The sequence below is a fragment of the Strigops habroptila genome, chromosome 3 (assembly GCF_004027225.2).
Source record: "Strigops habroptila isolate Jane chromosome 3, bStrHab1.2.pri, whole genome shotgun sequence".
NCBI classification, from domain to species: Eukaryota; Metazoa; Chordata; class Aves; order Psittaciformes; family Psittacidae; genus Strigops; species Strigops habroptila.
The window spans coordinates 74,953,046-74,968,110 of NC_044279.2; the positions used below are offsets into that span (position 1 = coordinate 74,953,046).

Sequence of the window (15,065 nt, forward strand, 5' to 3'; positions counted from 1 at the left end):
GCCATCTAGAGGATGCATCTCCAGTAACAAAAGGAGCAGGAATCCTCTCTCTCTACTTCCTCTGGAGGTGTTTTATTCACGGTTCAGTGAAGTGCCATGTAAGCTACAATCATGAGCAGAATGCTATTTAAAGCATTTTTATGGGTCAGACTAGAATGTAATGGTAAACAGGATAAAAGAAGCAAACAGCTAGTTTCCTGGAAGCAAGCACAAAACCTGAACACATCAAAGGAAGACTGATGTCATTCTATTAAATAAGAATAAACTAAAATGAAATTGAAGGGATGTTTAAAGTTCGTATCTTGTTTCTCATGTGTAGCAAACGACTATCAGTGTGATGTCTACCAGAGACCACATAACCCTACTAAAACAGATTGAATCTGGACAGAAATTAAGTTAAGAAACATGAATCCACATTGCTTTGAGAGGAGAATCAGCAAAACTAATTATTTAACTGCCTCCTACTCTGATGCAATACAGAAAGTCAACAAATAGCATTTCCTAAGCCAAATGCAAGAACCTGAGGTGCAAAGTGGCTGTGATGGACACACGCTGCTCTCTTTTTGGTCACCAAACTTCCGAAACACACATAAATCCCAAGGATGCAGCCAGTTTGATATAGTTCCCCCAGGCTGTCGAATAAAACTGCCTGCTCATCTCAGGTGGATTCAAAAGGAAGGATGCAACCCGCACGCTTCCTCCAGTCCCTCCTACCGACCAGCACTGGAGCGATCCCAGCAGAGTTCTCCTGCCATAGCTCAGCAGGGACAAAGCGCTGCTCAACCCCATTGTACACTGGCTGGGGGCGAACCCAGGGCAGTTTGGGATTTACCACTGTACCTTTTACACAGTTTACAAAACATAATACACAAAACTCTACAACCCTTAGGAACCCAGGGAAGGGAAGGGAGCATTGAGAACACAGCACAAGGCAGGCAGCAGGAGCATCTGCTTTCGGATTCCCAAGAGAGAGGAGGAGAAGAAGAGAGAGAGGTTTCATATCATTAGATTAGAATGGAAACCACAGGGCAGGAAAATGCATTCAGATTGTTTATTTTATTTCCCTAAGGTGGAGGAAGAACCCAAGAGTGAGTGAGTGGCCTCCAGAAAGATCCATTTCCTTTGCTTCACCATCAGATCAAACTATTGCTTTTCCATTATTATGTGAATACCAGGTGCTTCGTGCAGCTACACCCCACTCAAACACTGGGGCCTCCCATTTTCATGCTAAGCAGGAATAATCTTGCATTCTTTTTAAAACAGAAATTATTTTGGGTAGAGAAGGATGCAAAGACACCACAAAATTATTCTTTGGGTGTTTTCTCATTCTGTTCAGATTCTGCCCCATTCCTCTTAGTGGCTATCAGTTTTCCAACTGCTTTTTGCTGTAAGACAATAAAAAAGCAGTAGAAAACTACATGGTCAAGGACTGGAAGAACATCTCTTTGGATCACTTTCTTTTTTCATGTATTTATTAAGGGTTCAGGATAAAATTCATCAGGAATCTTCAGCAATAACTTTTGTTTTAGCTGAAAACCAGAAGCCTTGGGCTCTAACAGCTGCACAAGGTATTTTTCATAGTCATAAATCAAGTCTTCACAGAAAGCCTCCGACGTTAATGTTGCCCAGAAGGGAAAGGGCATCTGTGGGTGTTTTAATATACATGTATGGATGGAAGAGAGAGAGTGAAGTTCATGTGCAGAGAGGAAAGCACCACTCTGGAAAGCACAGAAAGTGGGGGACAAAGGACAGAGCTCACCACTTTGCCAGGCCAGTTACTTTTGTTCTTTCTTTTGCAATTACACCCGAACAAGCAGGGATTTGATAGAGGCCAGAGGCTATTCCCAAAGCCAAACAGAAATGACTAAAATCAAGACTAATTCACAGATAGCTCTGGCCTATAAATATCATAAGAACAGCCGAGAGCAGAATAAATATTTACAAACTCAGCATAGCTGATTGTTTGGGTAAAGCGTATAGATTTTTATCCACATAGGAAAGTAGAACTCTCTAACTAAACCATATAGACATTTACTTGTTCAGACTATCTTATTAAAAAAACCAAAAACTAAAACTAAAATCCACAAACAAAAACACCCACCCAAAAAACATGGTGTGAAGGCACAAACAAGGATGGAAAGGGCTAACCCTCATCCCTTCTGTGTACAAATCAACTGCTTCTGGTTTCAGCTAATACAGACACTGAAGAATTTCAGAATGCATCTTGGGCAACGTGGGTGGAAATTTGCAGAGGGCTCTGAACATGAACATACCCCAGGATATATGTTGAAGCAAAGAGGCCACCTTAAGACTGTGAACCTCAAATCCAAGCGAAAGACATAGACTCTAAACCAAAACTGCTTAGATGAATTGCAACTTCAAAACCTCTTGTGTGCATGCACACATGTGCACACACGTGTGTGGGGCAAGGAGGGAAATTTTGTTTTAATTGAAAATGGGAATCTTAGCATTGATTAAGTCAAGCAGAGTATAGACATGCACTGTGCAAGCTTCCCCCATAGAGCTTTGGCAATGCACCTCGCTCCTGACCTGCAAACTCCCTGCTATTCAGTGCTGAACTCCTGGCAGAGAGAGAATCACATCAATTTGTCATTGTGGTGATCTGGTTACAGTGATGAGAACCAATTGCCAATTAGGACAAAGATCACTGACTCTCTCTGCAGCTGACCTGAGCAACATTTGAAAATCTCATCTCCAGAGAAATAAATTATTACCATTAAGCCTCAACAAAGCCTCCTCTTAACATATCTGTAAGTTGAAAATAGGTGTGTGAATGCAAATTCAGTGGGGAGAGGTCCACACTGGCAGGGCAAGTGGAAATGAGAATGCTTGTATTAAAGCATCAATATCTCAAACATGAAAAGGTCAGTATATCAGAAAGCGCTGGACTAAGTCTGCAAAATAGAGTAAACAAAATCCTTTCACATATGAGATATGACTATTTTTCTACAGAAGTATTTTAATGCAAAAGAAATGTGGTTTGAAGGTTGGGGGGCTTAGGCTTTGTTCTTACAGTCTCCCATCACTCAAAGCTGTTTTACCTTATTCTGCCTTCCCCACAGGGCACCCCATTGCTAGTGCAATGGAATGGGTTGGTATGAAGGCTCAAGAGACTGACTCTCTGTTTGTTCAAAAGGCTGGGGAACCTGATCCCACATTATGGACAGGAGTGCCTAGGAGCATTTGTACATGCTGCCCAGAATGACCATGCTCAGAGTCTGGAGTCAGAGGGAAACAGGAGACAGTCCCCAGAATAGCATTTTCCCTTCCCCCCATCACACTAATTCCTGCTGATCTCTACAGAGTATATTCTCTAGGCAATGAACTGCCTTTTACTCTGCAATCAAAACAAGAGAAGCGAGTACAAAAAGAGGACTTACCTTCGAGCCACGCTCATTAAAGATTATCTCTACATCAAGGATTTTGCCAAATTGCTGCAAAGAGACAAGAGGGGAAAAAAAAGATTTATTTTTGGCAATCCATTTTTCCTACCTTTTGGGGGCTGGCTTAGCGCAAGAAGGGAGGTGAGAATATTTCCATTTCTATCATACAGGCAAAGGCATAAAAATCCCAGTGACATGACCCAGTTCTCTTGGGTTAGGACATGTGGATCCTCTTGGTCACAGACCCCAGGTTTTCTCACAGAAGTCTACAGGAAGAAAAACAATCTCCAGAAGAGTTTTAGGGATTTGAGGTGGCTTTTCTTTCCTCCCTTTTAATCTAAACAATTCTTTCTTCCTTCTTTCTTCTATTTCATCTAAGACATGGTTATAATATTTCATCTCAGACATCTAACAGCATTTTTCAAATGTAATTCAGCTTTTCATCTTCCTCCTGAAAGTGGCTATCACAAAGAGAAACTTGTTTCTCTGGAGGGGATAGTCACATAAGACACCCAAGCTCAGGGATTCCAAACTCTAAATCTTCTTTCCTCCCACCTTCCCTTCACTTCCCAAAACTCAAAGCTTTCAGGATGGCTGATGAGAGATTCAGAAACCATGAAAATGGCCATCTCCCAACAGTTCGCTTTTCAGAAAAAGATCATTCAATTTCAACTCGTGACATACAGCAACCTGATAATAACCTATGCAAATTTATCACGTATGATAGAATTTTGACCTCTGTCTCAGCCTGGAGACCCTGGGGAAAGCAGGACCCCACTACTCTGCTTCCACAACTGGTACCAAAGAGCTCCCTACACAGCACAGAGCAAAAGTGGGAAACGAGAGCTACAAGCTAGAAAGGAGATTTACCACACTCTGTGGAACCATACATGGATCAGATTTGTCCCCTTGGAACATATTTAAGTATTTTTATTGAACTGGCCACATTCAAAACAGTAGCTTATAGGTAAAAGTATCACCAATATTGTATTTCCAAACTGGAGGTCTTCTCTCCAGAAAGACAGGTCTAACGTCTCATTTTCAGTATAATACATACACAGAGCAGTCTTCACCCAAGAGATGCATATTGCACTCAGACAAATGCTGAATCTGAGCATCTTTCCTACCCCATTATTTATGAAAGCTTCCATCAACACGGGTTTGATCTTGCTGCTTGCAGAAGATTTAAAGGTAGTAGCAAATGAAGGAAGGGTCAACAAAAAAAGAAAGGAAAAATGAAGAACACAGACTCTGCGCACTGGGACACTATTTTTTGCCATGGTGCTCTTAGTATTGTATTTGCTTTTTTTTTTTAATTAACATTTCCATCTGGAGTCCAATGGGTATAATGCTCATCTTGTGGGTGCCCTGCTTGAAAGACTTGTGGCCAGATTTGCAAACGTGGGACATTTACAACAGTGAGCCATGAAGGCTGAGGAGAAGTTCTGAATATGTATAGCAATAAAAAGCTATTAAGTCCCTTGAACAAGTATTCCACAACTGCCTGTAAGCAAGCAAAATGCTTCCAACAATTTTAGCTATGGTTTGTCTGCTTCCATTCCCCATTCTTAAAAAGGAGATAGTTGTATTCTTTTACAAATGTTGGTTCACAGATGTTGTTTTTATTGTTCTATTGTTTAAGGACAATACTTGATCTTCTATTCATCCCAAAAACAATCGAATTCACAATATCCTACGTTACACAAAGTTTGAATAATGCTAATGTAAACACGCATCTTCCTTGAAACCTCAACTTCTCAACAGCTTAGGCTTGATCCATGCTGGATCCTCTTTTGACCACTGCTGTGCCAATCACAGCTAAAATACATTTTCTATTTCTATCCCGTGCTTGGTGTGGGCTTCTCTATGAAGGAGATTAGCTGTTGATTGCTTTTTGTTGTCTTTGTTGCATATGGCTTGGGCACTGCCATGAAAGAAATCAGTCATGATTGCTTTCTTGGTAGACTATTTCAGCGCTGTTACACGACAGGGGCTGAACCAATTTAACAGCTCCTGGCTGCTGCAGGGCTGTCCCTGCTCTCTTGTCCTTCCTTGTCTGGTCTCACCAGCTTCCTGAAGCTGGTCCCTGTTTTCATTCTCACCTGCAGGTAAACTGATAGAGCTCACCAATCCTGTGAAAAACTAGCTCAACAAAAGGAATAAATACAAAGTTTTTGATGATTTACTGCTCTGGAGTGGCTCAAAGGGTCAGGCAAGCATTAAGGCTCTGGGAAGCAAAAGGGGATGGAAAGCAGCACACTCTGCCCAAGAGCAGGATCTATCCCTGCCAGATCAGCTCAGCTGCCTAGCCTTGTCACACACACTGAAAAGCCGGGCTCTCAATAAATGCAAATGCCAAAAATATTTTCAGAATCTTCAAAGCCATAAGAAAAAAAATCACCATTTTCTACCTCATTAGAATCATCTTGAAAGAGAACAAACTGTGCAGCTTCTGGTGCACAATTATGCCGTGCCATCTTCCCCTTTCTCCACACCCAGCTGGGCCTGGATCCTCGGGTACTGCTGCCAGCGCTGCCTGCCAGCCCCGCTGGGCTCAGCTCACCGCACAGGGCTCCCACACCAACAGGAAATCCTTGTCTTGTGCGTTCCATGTCTTGTGGCTGACAAAAAGCTGGCAGTAACGCTGAACACAAGTGGTCTGACTTACCACCACGAGAGGTGGCAGGGCTGCCTCCCCGCCCCGCAGATGATGGAGGTACATCATCTCCTAGATGACAGAATTAAGATCACCAAATCCTGAGGCTGCAGCAAGCACAGGCTTGACGTCTACTGCAATGGGCTACATCCACCCATGCAAGCAGCCCCAATCTCTTTTCTACCTAGGAGTTGAGGGTGTTTGAGGAGGCAGGAGGGAAGGATCTGCTTGGGAGAGAAGAAGCAGAGACAACAGGAGCTAACTGCTGAACTGAGGTTTGCTGGGGAGGGGTTTCCTGCCCTACGAAATTCTCTGGAAGAAAGCAGCATGGCCATGAGGCAGGAGGACATGCTCTGGGCTCTTCAAGACTGCTGCAGCCATTGCTGCAGCTGCTCTGACAGCTCCTAACACCATGGCTCTTGTCCTTGCTGCTGCAATGGTTACAGCAGGTCCAGCACTGGAGGCACTTTTGTTCTGGTAGCATGCCAGACTTTTCCTGAAGAATGAAAGCAGGAAAAAAAAAAAGAACTAGTTCATTTTAACAGTTTATATCTCCTTCAAAGCTGAATCTAATTTAGTGGAACATAAAAAGGCACTTTGTTCTCTGATGGTGCTTCGCCTACCAAATGTCAACAACCTACTGCAAACAATGGAAGTTTTAAGAGCTCCTTAGTGAAAGGTCACAATTTTTGTATGGAAAATGCTAGGCCATTTAAATACAAGGGTCAAGGCCAAATGCCCCCATAGTATTTTTTTAAAATCATGTATACAGGCATGTTTGTATTTTCCAGCAGACGGAGGGGCTATCCAAATAAAACAAGACCCATGCTTAGCTCATCCATGAGGACTAATCCTCTAATCTCTAACCCTGAATATATGAATCACTTTGCTCACAGACTTGATTTGTTCACTCAATGATCACCAAGAACTTCTATTTACAACCCTGCACAGCAGCCAGGGAAAAAAATCCTCAGCAGAGTTCACAGCCTCTGAAGAAGGCAGTGCAGGACTACACATCTCAGATGCTCCCCTCCATGACTTAGGAAGGTTACTGTGTGATCAAGAAGCCAGCATCCCCCATCACACGTCAGGTCATGCAAGAAGCCTTCTCCATGAACTCCTCATGCACACGCCATATGATGGATACCCAGACAAACACACAGTTCCAGTCATGCCATGGCACAGCTATAGCATCTTATTTTATCTTAGAGCTCCATTCCCTGGACTGACCTTGTACAAGCTCCTAGTTATTTTTCTGTAAAGCAGGTAAATGAGAATCATCTCCTCTATAATAGTAGCAGGGGCTGTGGGAAATAAGAGTTTTAAGAGGCATAAAGATATTAACACACATCAGCTATGACCAGAACCCAATTTTCTTGCTTGAACATTATGTACCTTATCATAGATGCAAGGGTATTCTGCAAGGAAAGGTATATACATGCTGTGTGTTTCTCTCCACCCAGATGCCATGAAGGCAGCAGATTTTTCCAGCAGAGGCCATAACTACATTACATGTAATAAATTTGAGAGATCTGGCATCAGAGAGCTTTTGCCTTCCAAGACACTGACAGTTTGGTAGGGCCTCTCCTGTATGCTCTGTTCCAGCTGGCCCTGCCTCCTCTCCCTGTCTAGAGCTTTCAAAATCAGCTCCAAAACACGCTAGACAAATAACTTAACCCTAAAGATGCTAACAACAGGGAGTACAAAGCATATTCTTTAGAAATCACAGAACAACTAAAGGTAATGGTGAGATACCATGCAATGACCTCACATCCCTAAAAGAGAGCCCTGTATCTGCAGCGGCTTTGCACTGGCCCTACAAAATTCACTTAGAAATGAGTGAACTATCCAAACCTTGAAGGTGACAAACAGTCCATTCCTAAAGATGGTCAAAATCGCCTTTTCAGGTCCTCACACTTGAGCAAGAGCATTTCATATGCAGGATAGGTCCATGCTGCAGAGAGCATCCTTACCCTAGCTCCCAGCTCCACAGGATATACTTTCAGCTGGGAACATCTGGCATCCATAGTAGTGTGTATTAGCCAGTGCTTACTTATGGCAGCATGGGGTCTGCCAGAGCTATGCTGCTATCAGTATATGAACTTCCTCACCTAAAGCTGGGTCACATCTCTTCAAAATAGCAGGGCCAACCCTACTACAGCCAACCCTCTTCAGCCAAGCTACACCAGTATGCTTTGCTGACAGGAAGATGGAAGCACTGAGGATTTATAAACCAAAGCACTATCATAGTTTACCAACTGAATAGATTGTAAACAAGCACCACCAAGCCCTTATTAGGGTTGACCTGTTGCCCAACAAAACACATGTTTTCTATGAAACCAGACTTTAACAAGAAGCCACACAAAGAGCAAAGATTTCTAATAGGATTTACAGACCACAGCCATCCCAGCAAACAAAGTGACAAGGAACATAGTTTCTCAGTCATTTGTTATCCTCTGACTCACAAATAAAACATTTTCACATGGAACAGTGAGATGGGGGTGAACAGTACCACAGGGTACCGCCCAGAGAACTTCACCACCAGACCAGCTTCCAGGTCTACACTTCCGAGCTCCTTCTTCCTGCCTTATGCCATTCCCAGAGGTATGGCTGCACTGTAACCCAGTACTGCTGCCATGGAAAAGGTACTTGGACCCATGCTCACAAAAGCGACATACACTCAAAACTCAGTTTGAGAGGACTAAGACATGTAGACTAAATCCATAGAAAACCAGGTTATAAAAAGACAACTCCATGTAATTTTACCCAGTCCTTTTATGCAAATAAATCCATCTACAGCACAGCACTGCTTCCTAAACGACATTCAGCCCTGTCTCACTGCAGACTCATATGAAAACCTAAACAAATCTCTCATAAATGTATAATCCATTCACCACTGCCTTCCACCAGATGATCATTGCAGTTTCTATGTCCTGTGGCATAAGCACACAGATTTTTGCAGAGTAAGACAGACAGTATGGTAGCTGCAGCGGCACAAGCACCCCTGTGCAGAACTACTGTGGTCTCCAGCACAGCTGTGCAAAGCAGGATGCTCAAGCAGCACTGAACACACAAGTCCTTTGCAAAAGGTGATTACAGAAAGTGGCCTGATGAAAGACATCAGTATAAACAGCATTGCCTCTTCGAACTCTAACCAATTTCAGCAGCAACAAAATCCTGTCCTGTGACAGGGCTGGAGCATTCTCACTGCAGGAAGAGCTTGGAAACAAGCATCATCACAAAGAGGCCACCTTGTGTCAGAATGTTTGTTATCCAATACTGAAACATAGGACTTGTTACATGTGATGGGTGGGCCAGAACTATTTGGAGATAAAAAAACCTAAAATACATCTTGATATCCAGAAGACAGAATTTTCCTCCTTCGGGTGTCCAATCCACTCAGAAACCAGAGTCCCTTTCATCTACTTTCCTACTGCTGTACTTCAGGCCTCACTGCATCAACACCTGCAGGTCACAGCTTCTTGGTCTATCCTATTACTTACCTACTTACCTCAACACCTAACAAGTAGTTTTCTACCACTGCCAATGCTTGCATATGATGAATTACTTGTGCATTCAAATTTATTTACTGGCAAACACAGACTTAAAATTCTACCAAAATTTTGGTGAGAAAGAGCTGTAGTCTCGCTTGTCATTGCTCTAGCCTCAAACTGCAGGCTTATGGAGGTGTTTTGCACTCTTGACACCAAAATGAAGTTGGATGAGATACTATATCCACCGAGGTATTTTAGGAAGTGCAAAGTGCCAAAATGTTTCCCCAGAGGCCAAGACCTAAAGGCTACAAGAGCTTCCAAAAATATCTGAGCTCACAGAGCTGTCTTGCTTGGGTCATACAAAGCAGTGGTCTACCACAAGCAGACACCATAAAGAATCTTGCAGAAGAGATATGAATTATACTTAGAGAAGGAGAAGGATAACAACATCACCTGCTTTAAAATCCAGTGTTAAAAAAAGAAAAAAAAGCTACCATTATGTCACCTTTAATAAATTATTAATAACTTCATTAACTGAAAGTTATTAAATGTGACAGAATGGTCATCTTAATATAAAACAGCTAGACATTATTACAGCTGTAGCTGGTAACACACAAAACCATTTATCAACTTGGGCTGGTGACGTTCCCCACCAGAAGCAGTTACCAGCCTACAAATAGTAGCCATGGAGTGAACATGTTTTTAAAAAAGCAATGTCTCCATCTGAAGCCAGAGCCTGAGAGAATTCACACCCTGTATGATGCTATCCCACCTTCATCTGCAATTGTCATCAACATAGTCTTTTATTTTTATCTTACACTATCTCCTTCTTTTAAAAAAGTTGAAGATTCTTAAGCGAAAAGCATTTCACCATTTCCTATGAGGAAAGGCTGAGAGAGTTGGCATTGTTCAGCCTCGAGAAGAGAAGACTCTAGGGAAACCTTATTGCAGCCTTTCAGTTCTCAAAAGTGGCCTATAAGAAAGATGGCGAGAGACCGTTGCGATAGGATGAGGGGTGATGGTTTTAAACTACAAGAGGAGATTGAGGCTGGACGCGAGGAAGAAATTTTTACAATGAGGGTGGTGAAACACTGGCACAGGTTGCCCAGAGAGGTGGTGGATGCACCATCCCTGGAGATATGCAAGGCCAGGCTGGATGTGGTTCTTCTGAGCAACCTGATGTAGTTGAAGATGTTCCTGCTCATTGCAACGGGTTGGACCAGATGACCTTTGAAGGTCCTTTCCAATCCAAACTATTCTGTGATTCTAAATTCTGAGAAACATCTATTCTGACTCCTCATACCATTGGCTCTTACAACAGATAAGAAGGATTTAGTGCACAGAACTACCAAACAATCCACTTGGCTTGTCTTTGTGGAGATAATTGATGATTCAGCTTGAGAACAGATGGATTTTCTTCTTGCAGGCAGTCCAACCCAGCATGTGTCTTCCCCAGGAGACTCTGAAGTCCATCTGACTCTGAAGTCCTGAACTGACCAGAGCATCCTAGTGAATTTTATACTGGGAGGAAAACTGCTTTTTGAAGCCTAAGAGGGAAGGACTGAAGCTGTAAGCCATGAGGTACAACCAGAGACACTATCATAGCACAATGTTGAAAGGACCAGAAACATGTTGAGAGAAACATGAACTTATCTTTTGCATACATAGTCCAGTAAGGAAGGGGACAGCAGTTAAGAAGACTGCTACCATCATGCCAGAGTCCTTACACACACTAGCCAACGAACGTCCCTCAGAAACTGGATAACAAGATTTTGAGGAGAGCTGCTAACTTGTTTTTAACACTGATGGCAACTCTTCCACTCCCTGGTAAATTGTTCTATTGTTTAAATTAGCTTAAACGACTAAGATTTTTTCTCTTATTTCAAGGTTAATTGTGTTAAATCTCAGCATCCAACTGGAAAATCTTATTATGACTGTAAACAAGACCTAAACCCTCTATTAGTAGGTATCATCCATGCATAAGCACCTGTACAGAACAGACTTGTCATCTCCCAACCTCTCTTTAATAAGCTGAGTAAATCATGTACCCAACACCTTACACAGTTAAAAAGCCATTCATCTTCAAAGCCCAAGATTATTTTTTTGGTCCTAAACTAATCTCAGAACTGAACAAAATTATGCAGTCACAGTCTTTTTGACTTTGAACATGAGCAAGAACACATCCTTCCTTCAGCCTGATACCCCATCCCCCTTTGCACTGTTGAAGCATCTATCTTCAGTAATCACTAGTACTCTCCCACATCTGTGTTTCCAAAGCAAGCTACAAGTGCACCCCGGTTCCCACATACTCGGTTCTCTGCACTGAGCTGCATCAAACACATTTTTTTGTTGGATTTATCACGAGTTAATCGGCACTTCAAGCCATTCTCTAACAGGAACCTTATCTTTCTCTTTCCTCCTCCTCAAATAGTTTTTTAACTGCAAACCTTACTGGCAAGGTTTTAATAGTACTGTCTCCATGGTTGATACAGATACTGAACAGGACTGTGACTGACACAGACCCTTGGGGAAACCGACACTAGAAACAGTCTTGATCACTGATTTCTCCCCAGTAACTGCAACTTTTTAGTATCTATCATTAAACAGGTTTTTAATCCTTCTGACGTGTTTATTTGAGATATATACTCTTCTTGTTAAAAATTGACATCGGTCACCTGGATGAATTCAATTGGTTGGGCAATGTTCAACTCTATCAGCATCACTTTGTACAATCTTGCCAAAATAGGCAAGACAGTATTTGTCTTGCGAAGATGTAGATTACCTTATACAAAGTCACACTGGACAGATATTAAACAATTTCTTTAGATTCTAATGGTTTTAAAAACTCCCCCAAATTAGCTTTTATCTTGGACCAATATATGGTTAGATAGTTCGTAGGTCTTTGGGTCATCCATTTCAATTTTTACAATGATGAATCCTGGTGGGCAGTGCTCCAGCCTTCTGCAATTCCCCTAGCTTACAAGAATTAGCTAAAAATTAACATTAATGAATAAAAGAGCTCCTTGCTTTGGCTATTATCTTTGGATGTAGCTTATCCAGATCTGTTGGTCTGTAAATATTAGCAAGCGCTCTCATCGCCCTTTGTTATAAATTATATACAAAGCCAGATATGGTACAAATACCACTTTTAAACACAGCAAGATGGGGGATTTTGTTGTTCTTTTTTCTGTTTGGTTTTTGTTTGTTCATTTGTTTTGTTGTTATTTGGGGTGTTTTTTTCCAAGCCACATAACTATTTCCTTATTTTATATTGTACCTACACCTAGATCTTTTCTCTCTGCATATAAAAATTTGATGCCTTCTCCTCTGAACCTGTATCACCACTATCTCCATGATTAGCACATTTCCCTTCCCACCTGCTTCTTTAAGTTTGCAATTTTATTTGCTGCCATTTACATTCTCCTCATCTCCATCCTCCCTCCCTAAAGTGCAGGATACTTTGAGTTTTATTAACACAGTATCAGGGACTGTGGAATCATGTCTTTTTAGCCATCAGTATGATTTTGTTGAATACTTCATAGCTTCCATTAACGCCTCCCTTTTGAAGGTACCTTCCCGGGCAGTTATCCTGCCAATTGTTTAAACTTGAAGAAACAGACTCTTCTAAAGCTCCTTACATTACTGCCTGATGCCATATTCTGTTTGCACAAAGCAAATACAGACAAATAACAATCACTGGTACCTAGGCAACCGTGGGATTTCAGGTCAGCTATTAACTCTTCTTTATCTGCTAGAACAAGGTCAACTATTGATTTATTCCACAGTGGGTGCAGAACTGTGTGCATTAAAAAATGACCTATTCCTTCTAGAAGCTTTCTGGAAGTCGTTTTATTGGCATCATGAAATGTCAAGTAAATATTACCTGTTTTAAGCAGCCTATTTTATTTGCCTCCCTATAAGAAGCATATACATAAGGAAATGCTTGCTCCATTCCTGAGGATATCTCAGGGACCTGTTAGAAACACATAATAGGCGAGAGAGGTGGTTTGAAACACGAATAACTTGAATTTGTCAGGAAATCCTTAAATCTGCAGCTCTCACAAATGGTGAAGGCTTAGAAAGTGTTATGTAACATGCATTTAAGCACACATGGGACAACACGGCTGAAGTCCACCTCTACTCCAGTCTCCGCGAAAGCATTAGCTAGTGTTCTGCGCCCCAGGACTGGGCTGACCTCTTGCATGCTGTTCCATCCTCAGGGGACTTATTTACTCCCTCCCTCCCATCACATTTATTTCTTTCTCCACGGCTTTCCTGTCTACCCAATTCCTCTCTTTGTACAGTAGGTTGGGAAAATCTCTCCAGGCGAGGATTTTGAGTCTCTCAGATATGACGTTGAAGAGATGTGACCTGACACACAGAAGGGAGAGGGAGGAGATGGGGGGAGAGATGTTACAGGCTAGCCACAGCTGAAGACTAAGACAACCATGAGTCCCCTATAGGAGAAAGGGTAGGTTTCAGTGAGTCACCCAAGGGAAAGCATCCTGATCCTAAAAAAGAAATAGGAGCAAGAAGGATTCAGAGAGAAACTCTCTCCTGCTTGAGTTTCTGAGCATGCCGACAGAAGCAGCACTAAGTGAAAAAGGGAGATGTGCAAGAGCCATTGATTAGTTCCTTGGCAAAGTACCAAAGTTTTCTATTACGGGAAAATTGCACATGGGGTTTTTTTTTTGTGACCCAAAAGATGAATGCTCTTCTGGTAGGCACACCTCCCAGCAAACACAGGGCAAGGCGAACTAGCAAAAGGCTTTACAGGGAATATACCATTTACCCACTTAAAATCACATCACTGTGCTGGAACTTGAGATGATGTTTAGAGAAAATCTGAACAAGTAACTTGAGGAACACCAGAAACTAACTCATATACTGTATTCCCCCACCCCTTCTATGTACAACAAATGGCACCATATGGGCCCAAAAGAGAACAGGAAACCTTAATGCGAACAATTAGGCTGCATTTTCCACAAGCCTCTTCTCAAGACAACAGTTCATTCAAATTGCTTGGGTCTCCCCATCTGCAAAGCAGAGGTAAGAGTCACCGGGACAGGGATGTTTTTTCATTTCCATCCATGTCCCCAACACCAGGAGCCCAGGGAAGAACAGCATCAAGGTGAATGAGTGTGAAAGGGGCCAGTCGTCAAGCCAAGCACCAGTCCCAAGGGAAGGGGCAGCAACAACATGGAACAATGTATGTCAGCAATGCAGCTCTCAGGAGAGGGGAGGAGCAGTAGCACAGAGCAGGACGTGCTAAATGCAGATTGTAGCAGGTGGTCCAAGAACTGGCTGTGATTTCAGCAACCGGTTTATCCAAACCGGACGGAACTGCCTATCGCACCGCCCTGCAACAGCAAAAAGCAAGCTAAAAAACACAAAAGCAGAGCAAGAGACTGAAGATTCGGCAGCTGCAGATTGCCAGGAGATGAGTTTCACTCTGAAAACATTCCCAAAGATGTCAAGAGTGTAACAATCTAATCTATGAACAAGACGGAA

General features: G+C 42.4%; 1 protein-coding gene across 15 annotated transcripts in view; it reads right to left on the reverse strand.

The window, feature by feature from the left end:
- RBFOX2 (RNA binding fox-1 homolog 2) overlaps positions 1-15,065 on the reverse strand; it is a 173,346-nt gene that overhangs the window by 33,729 nt on the left and 124,552 nt on the right. For all 15 annotated transcript variants that reach the window (XR_003990376.1, XM_030478014.1, XM_030478019.1 and 12 more), the window contains one exon: positions 3,402-3,455. Coding sequence is in view for 14 of the 15 variants with exons in the window: in XM_030478014.1 (XP_030333874.1) it covers positions 3,402-3,455 (54 nt within the window). In the remaining variant the exon portion in view is untranslated. The remainder of the gene's footprint in view (positions 1-3,401; positions 3,456-15,065) is intronic.